This window comes from Pseudonaja textilis, chromosome Z (genome assembly GCF_049901715.1).
Source record: "Pseudonaja textilis isolate UNSWEBS1 chromosome Z, rPseTex1.2, whole genome shotgun sequence".
NCBI classification, from domain to species: Eukaryota; Metazoa; Chordata; class Lepidosauria; order Squamata; family Elapidae; genus Pseudonaja; species Pseudonaja textilis.
Genome location: NC_142008.1, coordinates 72760968 through 72783420, shown reverse-complemented (window position 1 = coordinate 72783420; position 22453 = coordinate 72760968). Strand labels below are relative to the sequence as shown.

Genomic DNA, 22453 nt, shown 5'->3' with positions numbered 1-22453 from the left:
CCTTTACCAATGTCTCCAATTGATGGCTTTCACCCCTAGGTTGGGACAGTAAGAATCAATCAGTTTACCAATCCCAATTTAGTTGGGATTTGGAAGCATGTAGTTTTCACTGGGTGACATTTTGTATCCCCTCCCCTCTTTAACTACCAAGTTTCCTTCATGTGTGACAACATCCATCTGGTACACCCATTAAGAGGGGCCAGGGTGGTGTTGGTAAGGAAGGGAACACAGTTATACTGTTCTAGAAAGAACTGCAGAATTCTTATCAGTTCAGTGGGGAATGGGGCAATTCAGTGGTTCATTGGCTTAAATCATTGAAACCCTCGATGCATGTGTTAAAAGGCTCTAGGCTGATGATTAAAGATATTTTAAAAATACATAAGACCTAAATAAAGATCTAAAACTGTCCCACAAAAAATGTCCCCAAAAACACTTTACATGGGCACCATTTCAAATTTCTGATGTACAATTTAAATACTTCATATTACTGGTAATTATACTTATATTGGAATTCATCATCTGTACCGGGGTGCAGTGGTGGGATTCAATTTTTTTTACTACTGGTTCTGTGGGCATGGCTTGGTGGGCGTGACAGGGGAAGGATACTGTTAAAATCTCCAGTCAGGTGGTATCTGCCGGTTTTCTGAACTACTCAAAATTTCCTCTACCAGTTCTCTAGAGCTGGTCAAAACCTGCTGAATACCACCTCTGCAGGAGTGAAATTCAACCACCTTGGCCCACCTCGGGAGAGGTGGTAGAGTCGATTTGAATCAGTAAAAAATCACCCCAGGTTGCTATTACTATTATACCAAGTATACCAAGCCATGCCCACAGCCAAGCCCACAGTCGGTAGGAAAAAAATATTGAATTTCACCACTGATCTGTACAGATTGCCTTTATCAGATTGCCTTTATTCAGTTCTATAACATCTTGTCCCTTTAACTTCAGTTCTATAACATCTTGTCCCTTTATATTTCTTGTGCATATATCAGCTGGAAATGAAGCTGTATGATCATCTTGGCTCTGGGTCAGTATGAACTATTGACCATTCAGAAAGGGATTTTTTAACCCAGCTTCATTTTTAGCTAGTTAGGTGTTCAAGTCTAATAATTTAAGGCTGATGTTAAAAGAAAAGTTTTTAGCTATATCCATGCCACATATAGCAATTTATTTTGGCACCTTGCGTCAATCTGCCATAATATGACATACCAATTTTGAAGTCTGAATGACATCTGAAATCATGATACTTCATAATTTTTAATTAAAAATGTTGGAAAGTCATTTCAGTAAACAAGTATATTGCTTTTTTTCATATAATAAAGTAATCTAGAAGCATTGTTGTGCATTTAAAAAATAAGTTCCCTCCATTACATATGTTACCATTAACCTCATTCAAGAACAATCAATAAAAGAGATAAGATGCTTCTGTTGAAATTCTTAAAAACACAATACTTGAGGATTCCAGTGATGACATGATTGATGACATCACAAAACTTTCTTTGTTGTTGAATCTAACACTAAGTTTTACTTCACTAAGTAGTAATGGTAGTATAGAAGTAGGACCATGGCAGAGAGGAATGAAGGCCATTTTTCATAAGATCATTCATTAGAATAAGGATTAAATCCTCTCTTAGATCATTTTTTAAAAATTCTTCCTTCCCTTTAAGATCCAGCTACATCAACATTTTTCCTCATCATGGGATCAAGTAATCTTCCAAGGTTCAGGTCTGATCTCAACTTTACAAATTCTGAAGATCGTCTTTTCCTCCGGGAATCATTTGAAACTGTAGTCAGTTCCTTGTCACCTACTGCAGGTGACATCTGTATAGAAGAGAGAGACAGTGAGCTTCAGGAAGATGCATGGAATGAGAACAATTTGGAGAATTATAATGAGGAAAACATAGAACAATTGCAGTATAATATCCAAGAAATAGAATACGAAAACCTTTATATATCTGATGAGGTAAGGAATCAAATCAATGAAAAGAGTAAAAAGGCTTCAGAAGCCCTAGCTAAAGTTGAACTTCAGAAAGCAATTGATCTGTTCTCTGAAGTTATTGAGTGTAACCCAAATATTTCCAGTTCTTACATCAACCGTGCCAATGTCTATTTGCAACTGCAAAAACCAAATGCTGCTATTAAAGACTGCAACATGGCCATTGAACTGAATCCCAAATCATCAGAATCATTAAAATTGAGAGGAAAAGCATTCAAGGAATTAGGCTGTTTAAAAAAAGCAGCCTGTGATTTTGCTTTAGCTTCTAAGTTAGAATATGACAAAGAGGCCAATGTAGCACTAAAGCAATTAAAATCAGGATTTCAAAGAATTTCTGAAAGGCAAGCAAAGTGCATCCTTACATATAAGGAATCTCAGATACTGGAGAAGATTAAGAAAGCACAGTTAATTTTAGAGAATCAAAAACAAGACCAGACAGAAGAAGGTATTAGCATAGAACTGGAAAATAAAGTAGTAAGGAATAAAGAAGAGAAAATGAAGCTAGACCATAATAAAGACTCCCAAGAAATAATAGACGAAAATGTGGAGACAGATGAGAAATGGAAGCAGACCAATGAAAACAAGAAAGCAGCTTTGGATGCAATGGAGAAAGGTGAATATCAAAAAGCAGCTGAATTATTCACCAAAGCCATCAAACTAAACCCCCATTTTACTAACTTGTATGTTTGCCGAGCCAGTGCTTTTCTGAAACTTCATATGCCAATTGCTGCTGTAAAGGATTGTAATAGTGCCATAAAATTAAATCCTAACATGGCCTTACCATACAAGTACCGTGGAGAGGCATTTTGCATGTTGGGTTATTGGCAGGAGGCTACTAAAGATTTTTCTGTGTCCTGTCAACTAGATTATGATGAAGGTACTTATGCCAAGATGAAAGAAATACAAACAAAAGATGAGAAAATTATGAAATGCTGGGAAAAGCCAGAGGAAAGTAACCAGGGAGAATTTAAAGAGAAGATGAGCAAAATGAAAGAAGCTTCTGGGAAAATACAAGGAAATAGTCCCCAAGAGAAATCAGTTATTCCTGAGTCTTGCAGACAAGAACTGGACCCAAGAACATTTCACATTTCTGAGGAAAAGACAATTCTGCATAATTCCCAAAACTATAAATTATTCCCTCTTTATTGTTCAGAAAATCAAAATGAAAATTATCCCATGTCTGCAGTACAAGAACAAGATCAGTTTATGGATTATGAAAAACAAGAGCACATTGAATTGCATGAAAGAAGAGCTCAGAAAAGACATAAGAGGAAGCAAAAATATGAAACTGAATCAGAAAGTGAAGACAGTGAATTGGAAATTGATACAGAAGAGGTTATTGAGTCAGATGAAGATCTTCCTCAGGAGATGGGAAATGAAAACTTGAAAGTAACTGATGAAATGCGAAAACTAGCTAATGAAAAGAAGAGGGAAGCTTTTGATGCAGTCAATAAAGGAGAACTTTTTAAAGCTTTAGATTTGTTCACAGAAGCTATTAAGCTCAATCCACATCTTACTATCTTATATGCAAACCGAGCCAGGGTCTATTTGAAGCTACAAAAGCCAACTGCTGCAATTAGGGACTGTGATAAAGCCATACAAATAAATCCTGACTCAGCCCAGCCTTACAAGTGGCGAGGAAAAGCACTGCAAATACTTGGTTACTGGCAAAAGGCAGCTAAAGACCTTGCTTTGGCTTGTCAATTAGATTACGATGAAGAATCCTATGCTTTGCTAAAAGAGGTACAACCAAAGGCCCAGAAAATCGCCAGGCTCAGGAGAAAGCAGGAAGAGAAAGTTGACGAAAAGAAGAATAACCCTCTTTTGAGTGAACTTCAAGAAACCTATAAGAAGCAAGAAAGATCTCAAATGACATCTGCAGAACTAGGAAGAAATGACAATGACATTGTGGAGGAATGGAGAGAAAATTGGGGGGGAAACATCAAAGAACAACAAAGAGTAAGGCAAATAGTTCTGACAAAACAGAAGAGTATGGCCCAAGACAACAGAGGGAGATGCTTTCAGGAAAGCATAATGAAACAAGATAACTATTTTGAGAAAGAGGAAGAAGAAATAGAAGAAGAGGAAGAAGAGGAACAACAACAAGAAGAAAAATTCCAAGATAATTTACTGAAAGAACAAGTGAACCTTAAACAGAAAGAAATGAAACATCAAGTCCATCAAAATGAGTTGGAGGAACAACTAAAAGCTCTTCAACATGAATTGGATGAAAAGCTCAGAAGTTATCAAGAAGAAATTGATGAAGAAGAAAGTACTTTGCAGAGTTTATTGGATGAGCAGGAAAAATCACAGCAAAAGGCACTCTGTGAACAAGAACAAGCTTTTAAAATAATCCTGGAAGAACAAGAAAAAATACAGAAGGCAACCTTGAGGGAGCTGGCCAGAGCTCAACAACAGGCTTTAGATGAGCTTGAAAAAGCCACAAAGAAAGCCCTGGAAGAACAAGAGAGAGTTCAGCAGCAAGCTCTTGAAGAACAGGAAAGAGCACAGGAGGCCCTGGATGTTCTGGAAAGAGCACATAAAAAGGCTCTGGAGGAACAAAAAAAAGTCCTTATAGCTGCAATGGAAGAACAGGAATACGCTCAGAGAAAGTCACAGGAACAAAAAAGGATGGCTGAGGCAGCTTTAGAAAAACTTGCAGAAGCTCAAAGAAAGGTTCAAAAACAGCAGGAAAGAGCTGAGAGGCAAGCAAAAGAAGAAAGTGAGAAAGCACAAAGAGCTTTAGAAGAATTAGAGATTGCTCAGAAAAAGGCTTTGGAAGATCAAGAAAAAGCTCAGAAAACTCTGGAAGCTGTAGAAAGAGCCCACAAACAGGTTTTAGAGGAACAAAGATTGATTCAAATGGCTGCTGTGGAAGAACAACAGCAAGCAAAAGAAAATTACCTAGAAGAAAAAAAGATGGCTGAAGTCACCTTGAAACAACTTTTAAAGATGCAAAAAGAATTTCAGGAAGGACAGGAAAGTTCAGAAAAGAAAGCAGTAAAAGAGAGAGAGAGAAGTCAGAAAGCCATAGAAGAATTGGATATTGCTAAAAAAGTAGCCTTAGAAGAACAAGCAAGAGCTCAAAAAGCTCTAGAAGCTTTAGAAAAATCTCATATGTGGGCATTAGGCCAACAGAAGAAAGGACAGGAAAATATTCTAAAAGAAAGTTTGATGGAAGAGGTAGATGAGGAACACTTCTTGGCAGTTCAGAAAAAAGTCCAAGAACAGGGAAAGAATCAGAAGGCAGCAAAAGAAGAAAGAGAAAGAACTGATAAATCCCTAGAAGAATTAGCTCTGGAAAACTTAGAAACTGGTCATAAAGAGGTCTTAGAAGATAAAAAGAAAATATCTGAAGAAGAAAAGGAGTTGGTGGAAGAAGCTCTGGGAAACATTTCTGTGACTCAGATAAAGGAACAAGAAAAGCAAAAAAGGTCTGAGAAAAATGTAATGGAAGAAAGTCAGAGTGCACAAAACACTTTAGAAGAATCAGAGATTCTTCAGAGGAGAACTATAAAGGAACAGGAAAGACAGAACATATGGAAGACCCTCAAAGAATTAGACATTGCTCAAAATAAATTTCTGGAAAAACAAGACATTGCTCAGAATGTTCCGGAAGTGGTAGAAATAGCAAAAACGGCAGTGTCAGAACAAAATATAGCATTAATGGAAATACAAGAACAAACAAGGGGGGCAAATCCTGAAAATACGTCTGAAGCTGATCTGAAAGAAATTTCCATGGCTCACAGAAAAATCCAAAAAGAACAGAGAAGAGGTCAGAGAAACAGCATTGAAGAAAGTGTGCAAATATCAAAGGCCCTTGAAAAAGTTGAAAATGTGCAAAAGAACTTCCTGAAGGAACAAGAAAGTAACCAAGGCACTCTGGAAATTATAGAAAATGCTCACACAAAGATTCTGAAAGAGCAAAAAGGTGTTCAGGCAGCACTGATGGAAAGACCAGAACAAATAAGGAAAAAAATTCAGGAAGAAAGGAAGATGGCTGAGGTAGCCCTGGAAGAACTTTTCAGGACTCAAAAAAAGATCCAAGAAGAGCGAGAAGATGCTGGAAAAAAAACCATGAAAGAAAGAGAGAGCATACAAAAGGCCCTCAATGAATTGGAAATTGCTAAAAAGAAATGTCTCGAGGAACAGGAAAGAGTTCAGAATGCTGTGGAAACTTTAGAAAGGACTCATGTAAAAGCTCTGGAAGAACAGAAGGAAGCTCAGAGAGTAGTGATGGAAGAACAGGAACAAATAAGGAAAACAATTCAGGAAGAAAAGAAGATGACTGAAGTAGCCCTAGAAGAGCTTTTCAGGAATCAGAAGAAAACCCAAGAAGAGCAGATGAATGCTCAGATGAAAGCAAAGGAAGAAAGAGAAGCTATACAAAAGACCCTAAAAGAAGTAGAAGTGATGCAAAAGAAAGTCCTAGAAAAAGAGAAAAGAACTCAGAATGCTTTGGAAGTTGTAGAAGAAATGCGCAAACGGGCTTTAGAGGAGCTGAACAAAGCTAAGAGGACTGCCATAGAAGAACAGGAACAAGAATGGAAAAGAATTCAAGAAGAAAAGAAAATGATTTTGCTGGCCCAGGAAGAGCTTGTCAGGACTCAGAAGACAATACAAGAAGAGAGACAGCGGGCTGAAAACAAAGCAGCAGAAGAAAGACAGTTAGCTCACAAAAACCTTAAAGAATTAGAAATTGCTCATAAGAAAGCACTGGAAGAACAGGAAAAAGCTCAGAAAGCTTTGGAAGATGTAGAAAGAGCTCATAAAAAAGTGTTGGAAGAACAAAAGAAAGCCCAAATGGCTATGATACAAGAACAAGAAAAAATCAGGAAAAAATCTGAAGAAGAAAAGAAGATGGCTGAGGAAGCCTTAGAAAAACTATCAAAGATTCAAAGACAGATTCAAGAACAGCAGGAAGAGAAAGCCTCTGAAAGAAATGCTCAGGAAGCCTTAAAAAAATATGAATTTGCTCAAAAAAAGGCTATGGAGGAACAGGAAAGAGCAGCAGAAGCTCTGGAAGCTGTGGAAAAAGCTCATAAACAGGCACTGGAGGAACAGAAGAAAGCTCAGATGGCTGCCATAGAAGAACAAGAAAAACTGAGGAAAAGGTCTGAAGAAGAAAAGAAGATGGCTGAAGCTGCCCTAGAAGAAGTTTTCAAAAGTCAAAGGAAGCTTCAAGAAGAACAGCAAAAAGCTGAAAAAACAGCAATGGAAGAGAGAGAGAAAGCTCAGAAGAACTTAGAAGAATTACAAACTATTAAAAAAAAAGCCCTTGAGGAACAGAAACAAGCTCAGGAGTCTCTGAAAGAAGTAGAAATAGCTCATCAACAGGCTATGGAGGAGCAGAAGAAGGCTCATCTGGCAGCCATGGAAGAACAGGAGCAAGGATGGAAAAAAATGCAAGAAGAAAAGGAAAGGATGGAGGCAGCTCTGGAAGAGCTTTTAAGGACACAGCAGCAGTTCCAAAAAGAGCAGGAAATGGCTGAAGAGAAAGCAATACAAGAAAAAAAAATAGCTCAAAAGACCCTCAGAGAGTTAGAGATTGCTCAAAAACAAGCTCTTGAAGAACAAATAAGAGTTCAGAGAGCTTTGGAAAATGTAGAAAAAGCTCATCAACAGTCACTAGAAGATCAGAAGAAAGCTCAGATGGCCATTGAAGAATATGATCAGGCACGGAAAAATGCTGAAGAAGAAAAGAAGAGAGCTGAGGCAGCTTTAGAAAAACTTGCACAAGCTGAGATAAAAATGCAAGAGGAACAAAAAGAGGCTGAGAAGAATGCAATGGAAGAAAGAGATAAAGTTCAGAAGGCCCTAGAAGAATTACAAATTCTTCAAAAGAAAGCTATTGAGAAAAAGAATCAAAGTCAGCAGTCCCTGGAAGCAGCAAAAATAGCTCATCAACAGGTTGTGGAGGAGCAGAAGAAGGCTCATCTGGAAGCCATGGAGGAACTGGAGAAAGAATGGAGAAAAATGCAAGAAGAAAAGAAAATGATGGAGGCAGCTCTGGAAGAGTTTTTAAGGACACAGAAACAATTTCAAAATGAGCAGGATATGGCTGAAAAAAAAGCAACACAAGAAAAACAGATAGCTGAGAAGGCACTCAGAGAAGTAGAAATTGCTCAGAAACAAGCTCTTGAAGAACAAACAAGAGCTCAGAAAGCTTTAGAAGATGTAGAAAAAGCTCATCAACAGGCACTGGAAGAACAGAAGAAAGCTCAGAGGGCTGCTATTGAAGAATGTGAACGGGCACAGAAGGAAGCTGAAGAAGAAAAGAAAAGCGCTGAAGCAGTTTTAGAAAAACTTGTACAAGCTGAGATGAAAATGCAAGAGAAGCATAAACAGGCTGAGAAGAATGCAATGGAAGAAAGAGAGAAAACTCAGAAGACCCTAGAAGAATTAGAGATTGTTCAGAGAAAGGCTCGAGAGGAGCAGATAAGAGCTCAAAATGCCCTGGAAGCAGTAGAAAGAACTCATAAACAGGCTTTAGCAGAACAAAAAATAGCTCATATGGCTGCATTGAAAGAGCAGGAGCAAGCATTTGAAATATCTCAAGAAGAAAAGATAAAAGCAGAGGCAGCCCTAGAAAAACTGTTACAATACCAAAAAAAAGTCCAAGAAGAGCAGGAAAAGGCTGAGAAAAAAGCCCTAAAAGAAAAAGAGAGAGCAGAAAAGGCTCTCAAAGAGTTAGAAATTGCTCAGAAGAAGGTCTTAGAGGAACAGAAGAAAACTCAGGTGTCTGCCATTGAAGAAATTGAGCAAGCACGGAAAAAATCTGAAGAAGAAAAGAAGATGGCTGAGGCAGCTTTGGAAAACCTGTCAAACTTTCAGAGAAAAGTGCAAGCAGAACAGAAAAGAGCTGAGGAAAAAAACATGAATGAAAGACAAAGAATTCAAAAGGCCCTAGAAGAATTGCAGATCGAACAGAAGAAAGCCATCGAGGAACAGACAAAAGCTCAAAAAGCTCTGGAAGCTCTTGAAAAAGCTAAGAAAAAAAGCCTGGAAGATCAGATGAAAGCTAAAATGGTTGCCCTCGATGAACAGGACCAAGCACAGAAGAAATCTCAAGAAGATAAAATGATGGCCGAAGCTGCTTTGGAAAATGTTTTAAGAGCTCAAAAAAAACTTCAAGAAGAGCAGGAAAATGCTGGGAAAAAAATTATGGAAGAAAAAGAGAATATACAGAAGGGTCTCAAAGAATTAGCAATTGCTCAAAAGAAAGCACTCGAGGAACAGGAAAGAGCTCAGAGTGCTCTAGCAGCTATAGAAAGATGTCATAAAATGGCCCTGGAAGATCAAAGAAGAGCTCAGATAGCAATAATAGAAGAACAAGAACAAATACGGAAAAAAATTCAGGAAGAAAGGAAGATAGCTGAAGTGACCTTGGATGAACTTTTAAAAACTCAGATGAGGTTCCAAGAAGAGAAGAAAGTGGCTGAGAAAAAAATAATGGAAGAAAGAGAAATAACTCAAATTGCCCTAGCAGAGATAAAAATAGCTCAGAAAATAGCTCAGGAGGAACAGGAAAGGGCTCAGAAAGTATGGGAGGCTGCAGAAAGAGCCCATAAATGTGCTCTGAATGAACAGAATAAAGCTCAGTTAGCTATTCAAGAACAAGAGCAAGCATGGAAAAAATCACAAGAAGAAAAGGAAATGGCTGAGGAAAGACTACAAGAACTCCTAAGGACCCAGAAAACTTTCCAAGAGGAAAAGGAGAAAGCAGAAAAGACAGCCATAGAAGAAAGAGAGAGACTTCAAAGAAATATTCAGAAATTAGAGGAAGTCCAGAAGAGAGCTCAGGAGGAACAGGAGAAGGCCCAGAGTTCTCAGCAGGCTCTAGAAATTGCCCATAAACAGGTACTAGAGGAACAGAAGAAGGCTCATTTGGCTTTCATGCTGGAACAGGAACAAGCACAGAAAAAATCTCAGGAAGAAAAAAAAATGGCTGAAGCAGCCCTAGAAAATCTCTTGAAACAAGTACAAAAGGAACAAGAAAGAGCTGAAAGAAAGGCAACAGAAGAAAAAGAAAAAGCTGAGACATTGCTAAAAGAATTAGACATTGCTCAGAAGAAGGCCTTAGAAAATATATTGACAGCTAAAAAGGAGAGTCTGGAAGAACAGAAAAGAGCTCAAAATGCATTGGATAATCTGGAAAGAACTCATAAGCAGACATTAGAGGAACAAAAAATTGCTCAAAGGAAATCTCAGGAAGAAAGAAAGATGGCCGAGGCTGCTTTGGAAGAATTATCAAGAGCTCAGAAAAAGATCCAGGAAGAGCAGCATTCAGCAGAACAGAAAGCAATTAAAGAGAGAGAGAGAGCACAGAAAGAGTTAGAAGAATTAGAGAATACTCGGAAGAAGGCCCTGAAAGAACAGGAGAAAGCTCAAAGAACTCTGGATGTTCTTGAAAGAGCTCATAAGCAGGCACTGGAAGAACAGAAAAAAGCACTAAAGAAAATTCAAGAGGAAAAAAGGATGGCTGAAGCTGCTCTGCAAGAACTGTTAAGAACCCAGAAAACATTCCATGAAGAACAGGAAAAGGTTAAGAAGAAAACGATAAAAGAAAATGAGAGGACTCAGAAGACTATAGAAGAATTAGAAATTGCTCAGAAAAAAACTCAGGAAGAAGAGGAAAAAGCTCAGAAGGCTTTGGAAAGGGCTCATAAAGAAATCCTAGAGGAGCAGAAGAAAGTTCAGGTAGCTGCTATAGAAGAATTGGAACAAGCACGAAAGAAGTGTCAAAAAGAAAAGAAGATGTGTGAGGCAGCCTTGGAAGAACTCTTAGAGACTAAGAAAAAATTCCAAGAAGAGCAAGAAATATCTAAGATTCAAGTAATGAAAGAATTAGAGAAGGCACAAAAAGAGCTAGAAATAATAAAAATAGCTCAAAAAGAGGCCTTGGAAAAAGAAGAAAATGCTAAGAAGACTCTGGATAATTTAGAAAGAGCTCACACTCAGACCCTAGAGAAACAAATGAAAGTGCAGCAAAAGTGTCAAGATGAAAAAAAAATGGCTGCAGCAGCCCTGGAAGAACTCTCAAAAGCTCAAAGACAATTCCAAGAAGAACAGGGAAAAGCTCAGCAAAAAGCAACCAGAGAAAAAGAAATAATTCATCTGAAACTAAAAGAATTGGAGATTGCTCAGACAGCGGCTTTGGAGAAAGAGGAAAATGCTCGGAAAGCTTTGGATGCTCTGGAAAAAGCTCATAAGCAGACCTTGGATGAGCAGAAGAAAGCCCAGATGGAACTGGAACAAATACAACAAAAAAATGAGGAAGAAAAGAAAATGGCTGAAGCTGCTCTGAAAAAACTGCCATGGGCAGAGAGAAGCATCCATAATGAGCAGGGAAGGACAATGGGAGAAACAATGGGAGAAACAGGAAAGTCACAGAATACTTTAGAAGAATTAGAGCTTGCACGGAAGAAGGCTCTGGAAGAAAAGGAGAATGCTCAGATAGCTTTGGAGGCTCTGGAAAGAACTCATAAACAAATACTGGAGAAAGAAGAAAAAGTACAAAAAAAATCTCAAGAAGAAAAGCATTTGGCTGAAGCTGCCCTGGAAGAACTTATAAGAACTCAGAGAAAATTTCAAGAAGAACAAGAGGGGGCTGAAAGAAAAGCCAAGGAAGAAAGAGCAAATGTGCAGAAGTCTCTAGAAGAATTACAGGTTGCTCAAAAGAAAGCTCTAGAGGACTTGGCAATAGCTCAAAAGTTGGCCATGGAGGAAAATGAAAGAACACAGCAGAGGGCATTAGAAGAAAAAAGGACAATACATCTGCTTATGAAAAAGCTGGAGATAGCACATGCTAAAGCTATAGAGGAACAACAGATAGCACAGAGGTTGGCCTTTGAAGAACAGCAGAGAACTAAGAAAATGTTTATTGAACTAGAAGAATCACGAAGAAAAGCCCTGGAAGATCAAGAAGAAGCAAAAAGGAAAGCTATATATGAACAAGTAAGAGCTCATCATGCTATAAATGAATTGGCCAAGATTCAAAGGGAAGTTTTGGAAGAACAAGAGCGAGCTCAGAAAATAGCTTTAGCAGAACAGCACAAGGCTGAGATGATGCTTAAGGAGCTGGAAGAAAGACAGAGAAAAGACCTGAATGATCAGCAGAGAACATGGATGAAAGACTTTGATGATCAAAACAAAGCTCATTTTCCTTTAGGGGAATTTGCAAAGACTCAAATTGTGGAACAGAAGAATGTTCTTGATATCACAGCAGATGAGCAGAAGGAAGGTCATAAAGCTAGTGAACTGGACAAAGTACAGAATCAAATATTGGAAATAACACATAATAAATATGCAGGACAATTTCCAGAGTCTGTTCTAAAAACAATGAATGAAGAGGGTGCTGCAGTATGTGGCAGTGAATTTGAGGAAGCACAAAAGAAAGACTTGGTCATAGTTGATGGTAAAAAGTTCTATATGGAGCCAGGAAAAGTTCTTAGGGATTTAGACAAGAAGGAATACCAGCAATCCCTTAGGAACAGAGGAAATGACAAGAATTCTCGAAGACCACTCTCCAACTCTATCTTGGACTTTTCCCCAAACTGACTAACTTCTAGAATTCTGATCCTGAATGAAAGTTAGAGAAAGGATGGATCAATCTTAAGGTCATCTGCAACCCTTAATGGAAGTAAAAATGGGAAGGAAGAAATAAGGAGAGAATGTTTCTATTTTTAAAGGCTATCTCTCCCCATAAGCGATATACTTTATTTAGGATTAAATTAACCCACATAGCATTAGGTACAAATTCTTATAAATATTCAAGGTTTGGAAATGCTTCAGGCAACTTATTCGGGGGGAAGAGACAAAATTATAAGTTGGCTTTTTCTCCATTCATCCAGTGTAGATTTTTAGGATAGGAAATGTTTAAATATTGACCAAGCAAATTCATTATATTTCCCCATCAGAATCCAACATGGATTCTTTTTAATCATGCCATAAAATCAGCACATTGATAAAATAAAATTACTGGTCTTTATATTTAGTATTCTCTAATTTGAATTGATTAAATTTTAAAACATCTCACTATGAAAAATCACATCAACATTGTTTATTATAATAAGCTAAATGAAAGTTATTAGATTCAGATTTTTTTAAATATGAAAAATTTGAGCATTTATAGATTATGTATTTCATACAGATTAATGCTCAGTTTTTTCATGTTTCAACAGTGAGAAATTCTTTCAAAAGAATCTTTAGCAGATTTTATCAAAAAGCTTCCTTTCATAACAGCAAGTGTAGAATTACCCACTAAGCCTTATTCTCTAAAAGTAGATGCATGGAGTGGATGTATTTTTGTCATCAAAACATTTATTTTGAAGTTAGAAAATAATCCATGTGAAGCAGATTTAAGATTCTAGACAACAAATCTAATCTTTTCTATTGGGGAATGAGCTTTAGTAGGATTTATTTCAAAAGTAAATTCCAAGTTAATTTGCTTTCTTATTTTACTAGGCTAACATGCCATTCTAAATACTAATCAAATTTAAGTATCTTATATTAAGTATTCATAAATAATGTCCAAATATAATCCAAATGTAAATAACAAAAATTGAACCCACCTAAAAGTAATGGCGAATATCTATAGCTCGGGTGTAAGATGAGGGTAAAGGTTAGTTTTCTGAGTTTATGGGTTACTTATCTGATGGTTTCCTGGTTTCTGAACATAGCCTCTTAATGAAATTTTTGGAAACCAACCCACAAGCTTGGAAAATGAACCTTCACCCTTGCCACCTAAAAGTGTTGCTCCCATAAATTTCCTGACAATACTATCCCTCCAAACCCCAGAAGAGCTTTTATACCTTCTCATTGTAATATCACCCTGTTCACCCTGTTGGTTCTATAACACACCAAAAGACCTCAGCTCTGTCATATTATTATTTTTCTAATGTTATTGAACTAAATGTTGTTATAACTAAATATTATAATTATTTTTAATTATTATAAGACAATAACATTTTATCAATGGCAAAACTTTTGAATTATGGATTATATATTAACTAAAATACAATATTTTTCCTGGAAAATTGACTTGTAACTTGCATTCCAAATATGGGCATTAGGTGGCATTATAGCTTGCATAAAAGAAAATGACAACAATACAGAACCAGCTTTCATGAACTGTTTGCATTGGTGTAAAATTGTTCATTGTTATTATTCAACAACAGTGTTCGCTTTCATATATTTTTAGTATGAAAATTGTAGTGAGAGTATATTTCATACCTATATTGTAGATACACAAAAGTCTGGATGGCCTTCTACCTGATTTCAGGCACTCACCCGCCTGACCACATTATCTGCTGTTTAAATTGGAATGGATTGATATAAATTGGGAGCCTTTATGAACTTCACTGAAGCTTGCCTTGAAATCCCAAATGCAACAAATTGAAGCAGAATTTTTTCCTCTGATTCAAACTTGGGTGAGCAAGAGGAAGACAGGAAGAAGCTCCTTTCGCTGGATAGTGCTTCTCAGCAAGGTATTAGATTGTGACTATGAGACTGTGAGGTCGAGGTTTAAGTCTTCACTCCAACACATGGTTCACTTGTGACAATTATCTTTACAGAATAAGGTTGATGTTAGGGAATTAAGTAAGATAATTTTGGGAATTAAATAACACTCTTGACTTGAGCCTTCTATACAAGGTTGGGATATACAGTATAATAAAATAAATGGCCCAAATTAATCATTGTTTTAAATTATATAATTCTATAACAGGTAGTCCTCAACTTATGACCACAATTGAGCCCAACATTTCTGTTGCTAACATATAAAAATATAAATAAAAAATACTGTGTTTCCCCCAAAATAAGATGATTTTCTTATTTTCTTTTAAGCCTCAAAATAAGAACTTGGGCTTATTTGGGGGGAGGTCTTTTTTTTTTTTACATGCAGGAGGCAGCAACGGAATGGGAGTGCAGCTACTGCTGGCCCTGCCATCTCCATTCCACTATCTCTTTGCCCGCGGCCTCCACTAGCCAAGCTTTTGGCATGCCTCAACCTCCACCTGTTCTGCCTGTTTGACCAGCTGCTGCTGAGAACTTCTTGGCCATGGCAGGCACCATGCTGGCTGCTAAGCAGTTGCCTATGCTGCTGCTGGCCTCATGAGGGCACTTTGCCCTCCTTGCAGGGCAGGTGGAGGCTGGAGCATGCTGAGAGCATGGACCTGATTGAGGCTTCCCAGGGCAGAGGCTGCATCCCGGCACTTGCAAGGGTTTCAGAGGGAAAAGCCCTTTTATGCAACCCAGCCTCTTTTTCATGTGGGCAGGAAGCCCCCTCCCACCATGCAGCTGGCTGGTTGAGAATTGGGCAGTCTTGGGAACCATTCCCCAGCTGGATACAGAACTCCAGCTGAAAGGGGTCTCCTTTGGGCTTCTAAGTGCCAATCTGCATGCCTAGCGGTGGTGCAGGCACTGGGTATATATTCCTTTATAACTATGCAGTTATAATCCCCAGTTCCTTCTAGAACCCATTTGGGTCTAGTAGTCGATGGGGGTAGACCAATCTAATGGGTTCTGCCTCCTGCAGGGGGGGAAACAGCTCTTGAGAAACTCATTGCCACCAGATTGTGACCTGACCATGATATAGGGAGCAAAGACAAGTCCACCAAATCCTGGTCACATAGGCACTGCTCCAACAAGAACATCAAATTGGATGAGTGACCACTATTCCTGGTTGAGCCCTGAATGACCTGGACAGGCCAATGGAAGTTATGGTTTCCATAAAATCTCAGTCTACCTCCAATCCCATCCCCAGGAATGGCAGGTTGAAGTCCCACAGCAGTATGAGGACCCGGGGTGTGGCACAAAAGCAACACAACCAGAAAACAGATCTAACTCCCCTTTATTGCTCCAACTGTGCCCCCAAATGTCCCCACATCTATTACAAGTCCTAGAGCAAAGCTGTCACATGCACCTTTAGAAGCGAGTAGTCCAGTAAGCAAGGTTAGCTACACAGCAACCAGTCCAGTAAGCTAGGTTAGCCGAACAGTAACTGGAGCAAGAAGTTCAGCAAAGCAGGCAAACTGGGCTAATGATCTGAATTTTGATCATATGACCATAGGGATGCTGCAGTAGTTATAAGTATGAAAAATGGTCACAAGTCACTTTTTTCAGTAACGTTGGAACTTTGAACAATCACTAAATGAACTGTCATAAGTCAAGGATTATCTGTAATTCTATAATATGCTTTACCACCATAGCACTTAACAAGACAAATTCCAGTCCCTATTGCCATTGTAACTTTAGAACTTTTTGTATAGCAAGACATACACATTCTAGGAAAACAAAATTAGCATAGCTTTACTTTTCCATTTGGTTGGTTTGTCTAAGTATTGTCATATATAAATATTTGCTTGAGAAATGTGGAAACATAAGCTAAGGGTCATGGTTGGTTTTAGCACATGTTAGGTATAAACATTTCTTTTCAGGTCCAGAACACAGGAGTGGGCTGCTGGGGGTTTGCAGGGGTTCGGGAGATCCTCTAGCTAAGATTCTGCACAGTTTGGAGAACCCCCAGATCCTACTCCTGGCTGGCTCCACCCATCTTGCCCCACCCCTCCCAGGAGTCCTCACGCAGCCCATTTAGGTGAAAAATGGGCCTCCCGGAAGTTTGGGAAGGCTGGAAATGGGAGGTTGCCCAGGGAGGTGGTTTTTGCCCTCCCGGAGGCTCAAGGAAAGCTTCCAGATCCTGGGGAGTGCCCCCCCCACCATTGTGCAGGAGGCCGGCCATGCCCATCCGGCAACTGGGCAGAGAACCCATTGCTAAAAGTTTTGAAGCCCATCCTGCCAGAACATAGTTATCAATCCTTAGGAAGGCATAATGACATTGACTTTTGAAAATTATAAATCAAAACTGCAGGAAATTGTCCACTCAGTTGGCAGGAGTCAACCAAATGAATAAATACAATAAAGAAGAGGGAGGGAGCCTTATTGACATTTTAGTATATGCATTCAGAAAACATATGTCTGCACTAGGTATATAAACTACATACCTTTGACAATATGGAGAAGCTTTCTTTTCTCCCTGCATTACAATTTAAATCAAAAACACAACAGACAAAACTTGCAGGAGCTTTTAGATCTAAATCTAATATCATCCAGTCTGTTATCTCCTTATCTTAGCACACAAGAATAATGTGAAATAGAAAGACCACACCTCAGGGGTTCCAGTTTGCAGCGCTTCGGCGGCAGGCAGGAATCTGTGATCGTGCGTGGTTTCTGCTTGCGCTTGCTGCTGGAGTGCCCCGAGCCAGCCGGCTTCAGGGTTAAGCCATCCCGTAGAGGTGGTGAAGATAGGGGAGACCTGGCAGGGTCAAGGGAAGCCGCATCTTTCCTCCTCAGCTGGTTAAACTCCCTTTTCCGAAGGCAGTAAGAGCAGCAGTCAGAAATGGCCGCCTCAAAGAAGCACTCAGCCGGAAAGTGCAGGAGGACATTAAGAAGTGACAGTTTTGACTGACCGGGACAAAAAGCAACAACTAAGGTACCCTGGAATTTAATTTTTGCAAAAGATACATCGCTCCCAAAGAAGAGTCAGAAGCAGAGAACGAAAGTGAAAAGGGAAAGGTTTTGTTTTTTTTCACTCTCTTTCCTCACGCTGATAATGTGAAGATCTGAATAAAGAAATCGGAAAAATCCACTTTGGCACTAACAGGTAATTAAGCTGGAATTTTAATGAAATGCCAAAGGGACAATAAAGATTTCTGAATATTAAAAAAGCTTTTTTTTTTTTGTTAAAAGTGGGAAGGGAGAGGAAAAGAATAAGAGCAGGACTTGGGAGGAGGAGACTGCTTGGAATTTAAAAGAACTTAAAGTTAAATCTTAACAAGACTTCTAAAGGATACATTTTAACTGGAATTTTGCAACTAAATAGTAACCCCAAGAAGAGAAAGTGAAAAAAGAAGAAAGTGTTAAAAGAAACAGCTTGTGTGTATTTGGATTGTTTGGTGACTTTAGGATTTTTGGAAATTATATTTGAATGACTAAAAATAATTGGCTGGTTGCTTAAAAAAAGAAAAAAGAAAACATTCTATAATGGCATTACTTTTGGATGGACTGAATGAACTGGATGAACTAAAAATCGAATTTAAAAAATATAAAGAAGAGGAACAAGAAGGGAAGGGCTCTTTTGGCTCTACATTTCAATTCTTAGAAATGGTGATTGGTGTTTACAAGAAACAGCAAGAAAGGAATGCGGAGCAGGAAGATTGGGATAAAGAAGAAGCAATTTTTAATGAACAAGTAATTCTATTTGGGGAAGAAAGGGGAAAGGGGGGGAAAAGAGAATGGAGAATTTAAGACCTAAAAAAACAGCCAAAAAAGGGGGAAATAATGTGAAAAGGGGATATGTTGGAAAACAACAGAAAGGGGGAATACAGAAGAGGGAAATGGAGGTGGAGAGACGGGGGGTAAAAAGGGGAGAGAGAAGAAGAAGAAAGGGAAGAGAAGTTACAAAGATCTGGAGCAAGATTTAAAGAAACAGGATTTATTCAGAGATAATGGGTGAAAATTTAACTGAAAAAGGGATTCTGTAAAGGTACATAAGATTGTATTGTTATATTTGTAATAGAAATAATGTTAGGAAATTGGAAACAACGTATGATTAAAAAGAAGAATAAAATAGTCTGTGTAATTTAGTGAAATTTTTGTGAACAAAATAAATGAAATGAAATAAATGAGATAATTGAATTAGGAAGGAATGGGAACATTTTAACTACTCAATGTTTTATAAAATATGAGTGAATGGGAGGGAAGTAATTATGGAAAGTTTATAAGTGTTCCCATAGAAATAGGATACTTATTTGAAAAGTAATGTGTAAAATGTTCAAGATTTAAATGAATATTAATATTAATGATAGAATTGAATTGGTATGGATTGTTGTTTTAATTATGTTATATATCTACAATTTTTTCTTTTTTAAAAAATAAGTTGTGAAATTTTAGAATGTACCAAACAGAATCCGAACAGAAATTATGTATTACATTATAAGCGTTATAATTTTAGGGGAAAGATATAAAGGCGTCATACTCCAATTAGTGATCACAGGAGAAATTTTGCTTAATGAGAAAAGATAATAAACAGCTGAAACAGGACAGACAAAGAATATAAGCTGATTTAAATTGAGATGATATAAATAAAATAAAATTAAGAAAGTTGAAAGAGAGGAGAAATTATATAGAAAATGTAGAATTATAATAAGATATGGAATGGAATACAAAAATGAGCATGAACTTGAATTTGTGTCTGCATGAAGAGATGTAACCCGGGATCAGGCTGCTTTCAAAAAAAGATGTTTTATGTTTTTATGTTCTATGTTTTATATGTTTGTTTTTAAAAAATCAATAAAATTTTCAAAAAAAAAAAAAAAAAGAAAGACCACACTTCTGAATAGCAGGCTATCAGGAGCTATTTTTCATAAGTTATACACCATGTTCACCAATCAAAATTCCTCAAGCACCATCTCATGCCTCCCCAATCCTAATCTCTCATGCGCTCACCCCCTGAATTACAGAACAATATGTCAGACCATCTTTACTTGTGAGCCTGAAGTTCTATGTGGTACCCTCTCAGAAACTTTTTCGTACAATCCAAATCAGCTTGTGCTACTATTGCTCCACATTCTTGGCAATCCCCCTATTAGTTATTTCCTGGAAAGTGAGTGAGTGCCAAGCAAATTTTCCTCAGATCTCTTTTCTCATCAGTTTTTTTACAGCAGTTTACCAGTCAATTGTTTGTCTAGCTGCAGGAAAGTGTTTGCATGGAAATAAGAGCTCTGGGTTTTTTCCCCCCACCTTAAAAGTACCAATGGAATAAAATATGTTTCTTCCTAGGCTTGCAAAAATGTTTTTGGCTCTGTGCTCCTAATTATCCAAATGTCATATCAGACTCTGCAAGGTACTTTAGTCGATGTTAGTTCTGGCCAATGGACAAACTATGGGTAATACTTTCTACTCAGCTGGAGATCTACACTCAGCAAAGATCATTGCCACGCCCCCAAATTTCCCTTAGAGTACTGAAGCAAGAGCACAGGAAGATTTTGTTTGAAGAAGTTTTCCAGTATCAACACACAAGCTTCTAGTCAAAAACATTTACAGATCATCTGATTACAGATCACTAAATTCTAAAGTGCTCCTTTCTCTGTGTTTGTATTTTCAGTATTTATTGCAACAGTGCATATTTAAGGCAGCTGTATTCTATATCATAGAATAGCAATTGCTCTCCAGTGTTTTAAGCTTTAGCTTTGAAATATGGAATACAAATCTAGTTTTTTGTAATTGGAGCTAGCTGTTAGAGATTTTATTTTGTTGGAAAAAAAATAATGTCCTTATATTGTAACCAGATGTTTCCCTTTTAACCACATGATAAAATGTGGTTTTAAAAATAGCTATGTACAGTCTTTGTGCTGAGCTATTGAATGGAACTATCTGGTTCACAATAATAAAGGGATCATTTCTCAAAATGAAGTGATAGAAAAACCTTGCCAATCTGTTTGAGTGTCATTGCTTTCTTCCTATATTGGTTTGCAATTTGAGTACAATATTTATTCATATTTCCAAACTACTGTATATACAGTCCAATCAATTCATTTAAAACCACTTGAAATTATAACTGGAAAAACTTTGAGAGCTTCCGGTGGCAGGACAGGGCGAACGGAGGTGAAGAAGAAGACTGTTGCAGTCTTTGAACACCTTTTCTGGCGCCAGGAGTGATCCCCCAGGGATACACGAACCCCGGAGAGGTTCGTGTCAATGTGGAGAACCTCGAGCTGCAGAGTGGGGAAGGCAACCCCCCGACAGTGAAGAGGGAAGCTCCCGAGCCCGGCGCAAAAGAGTAAGCTGTCATTCTATGGCGGCTTCAAGTCCGGTCTGCCACTTGAGTGAATAAACAAAGCAGTGACAGCCTGCGAGGCCGAGAGTAACAGGAACAGAGAAACGGTTTATAACTTGGAACCTTTGAAGACTAAAGAGAGCAGAATGACAGAAGAATGATAGCATAAATTCTTCTCTCCTGGTTGTGATTAGCACCTTTCAGAAGTCGGGCGGAAAGCGGCCAGAAAAGCAGTTGGGAAAATAAAAGGATTATAATGGAGAGCGGAAAAGCCTAAGCACAAAAGTGAAAGCACAGATTTACCCTGTGAAAGGGAAGCTCTGGGGAAAGAGGGAGATTGCTAAAACCAGGAGATCGGAGGTCCAGAATTGGTGAGGGGCTTCATCTGATTTTTGGACCTTTCTTTTTGACTTTACTTGAGAAAAGGGAGGCGACGGAGGTGAAAGAATACTGACATTGATTGAGTCTTATGAATCCTCAGATCTGAGCACAACATGACTATCACAACTATTTAATATTGTGGAGAAGACAAACCGAGCATTATATTGGTCTTTGGATGATTTGTATGTTGATTTAAAAGTTGGAAAGCAAAGAAAGAAGAAGAAGCAAGAGGAAGAAGGCAGAGACGAATAGAAGGCTGGGAAAGACGGTTTTGGGACTGCAGATTAGTCAGCGCATTACACCATTTGCTGATTGGAAGGCTGAAAAGAATCCTCTAGCTGGAAGATGGACTTTTAGCTCACCCAACTTGCTTTCTTTATTACGTGGTACTACTTAATATTACTAGTTTGGCACTACTTTCTCCTTAAGATGACTTCCTTGCTTTTTGTTTGTTGATTCTCTGAAGCTGTGGTAATCTCTCTCCTACCCTTTCTCTTATTGTTTTGCCCCCTGCCTCCCTATTGTATCTCCTAAATAGCTTACATAATTCTACTTATTTGGGGGGAAAAGAGGGGGTATACTATTATTATGTTAAGAGATTACTGTTGTAAGTATTAATAGTAAAGAGGGATAAACTCTGTTGATATAAACTATTTATAAATTATTTAGACTACTTAAGACATTTAAGATTAATTCCTTAAAGTGTTAATTGATGTACTATTGCTGACCAATTTTCTTATTACATAGACTAGAATACTGTAGTAGATATCTATTTATGATATAGGGGGAAAGACTGTGGAGTGAGATATTAAATTGAAATACGCGAATAGACTTTCAAATACAAGACCCAAACACTGAATGGTGATTTGGGATAATATATCTAAAATTGTGCATCAACAAAAACAAATACTTAGAGAGATGACATCCATGACAACTATGGCCTTAAAAACAGGAAGGAAGGCTACCCCGACCCTATCGACTACGTTGACACCCACCCCACCAACAACTCAAAAAACTATTGAGGAGTCCTTAACAGGGGAAAAGCAGCCTAATGTCCCCAACATTAATATACAAACTTCCCTATTATCCTTGCAGGAAGCTATATCTAAAATGCAAGAAATGATGATTAAAAATCACAATGAAACTAGAGCAGATATAAGCGAATTGAAAGATGAGATGGGGAAACTGAAGGCTGAAATGAAAGCGGATATATCGAAGGTGGAGGGTAAGATAGGGTCTCT

General features: G+C 38.0%; 1 protein-coding gene across 1 annotated transcript; it reads left to right on the top strand.

Annotated features, from left to right (window-relative positions):
• The first annotated feature begins 1696 nt into the window (after positions 1–1696).
• Positions 1697–12556, top strand: LOC113437284 (uncharacterized). Its single transcript, XM_026702193.1, has 7 exons — positions 1697–5165; positions 5985–6134; positions 6711–6772; positions 7046–7801; positions 8624–8734; positions 8918–10444; positions 11498–12556. Exons 1-7 carry the CDS (start codon positions 1697–1699, stop codon positions 12554–12556), a joined length of 7134 nt encoding a protein of 2377 aa, XP_026557978.1.
• The last annotated feature ends 9897 nt before the right edge of the window (positions 12557–22453 follow it).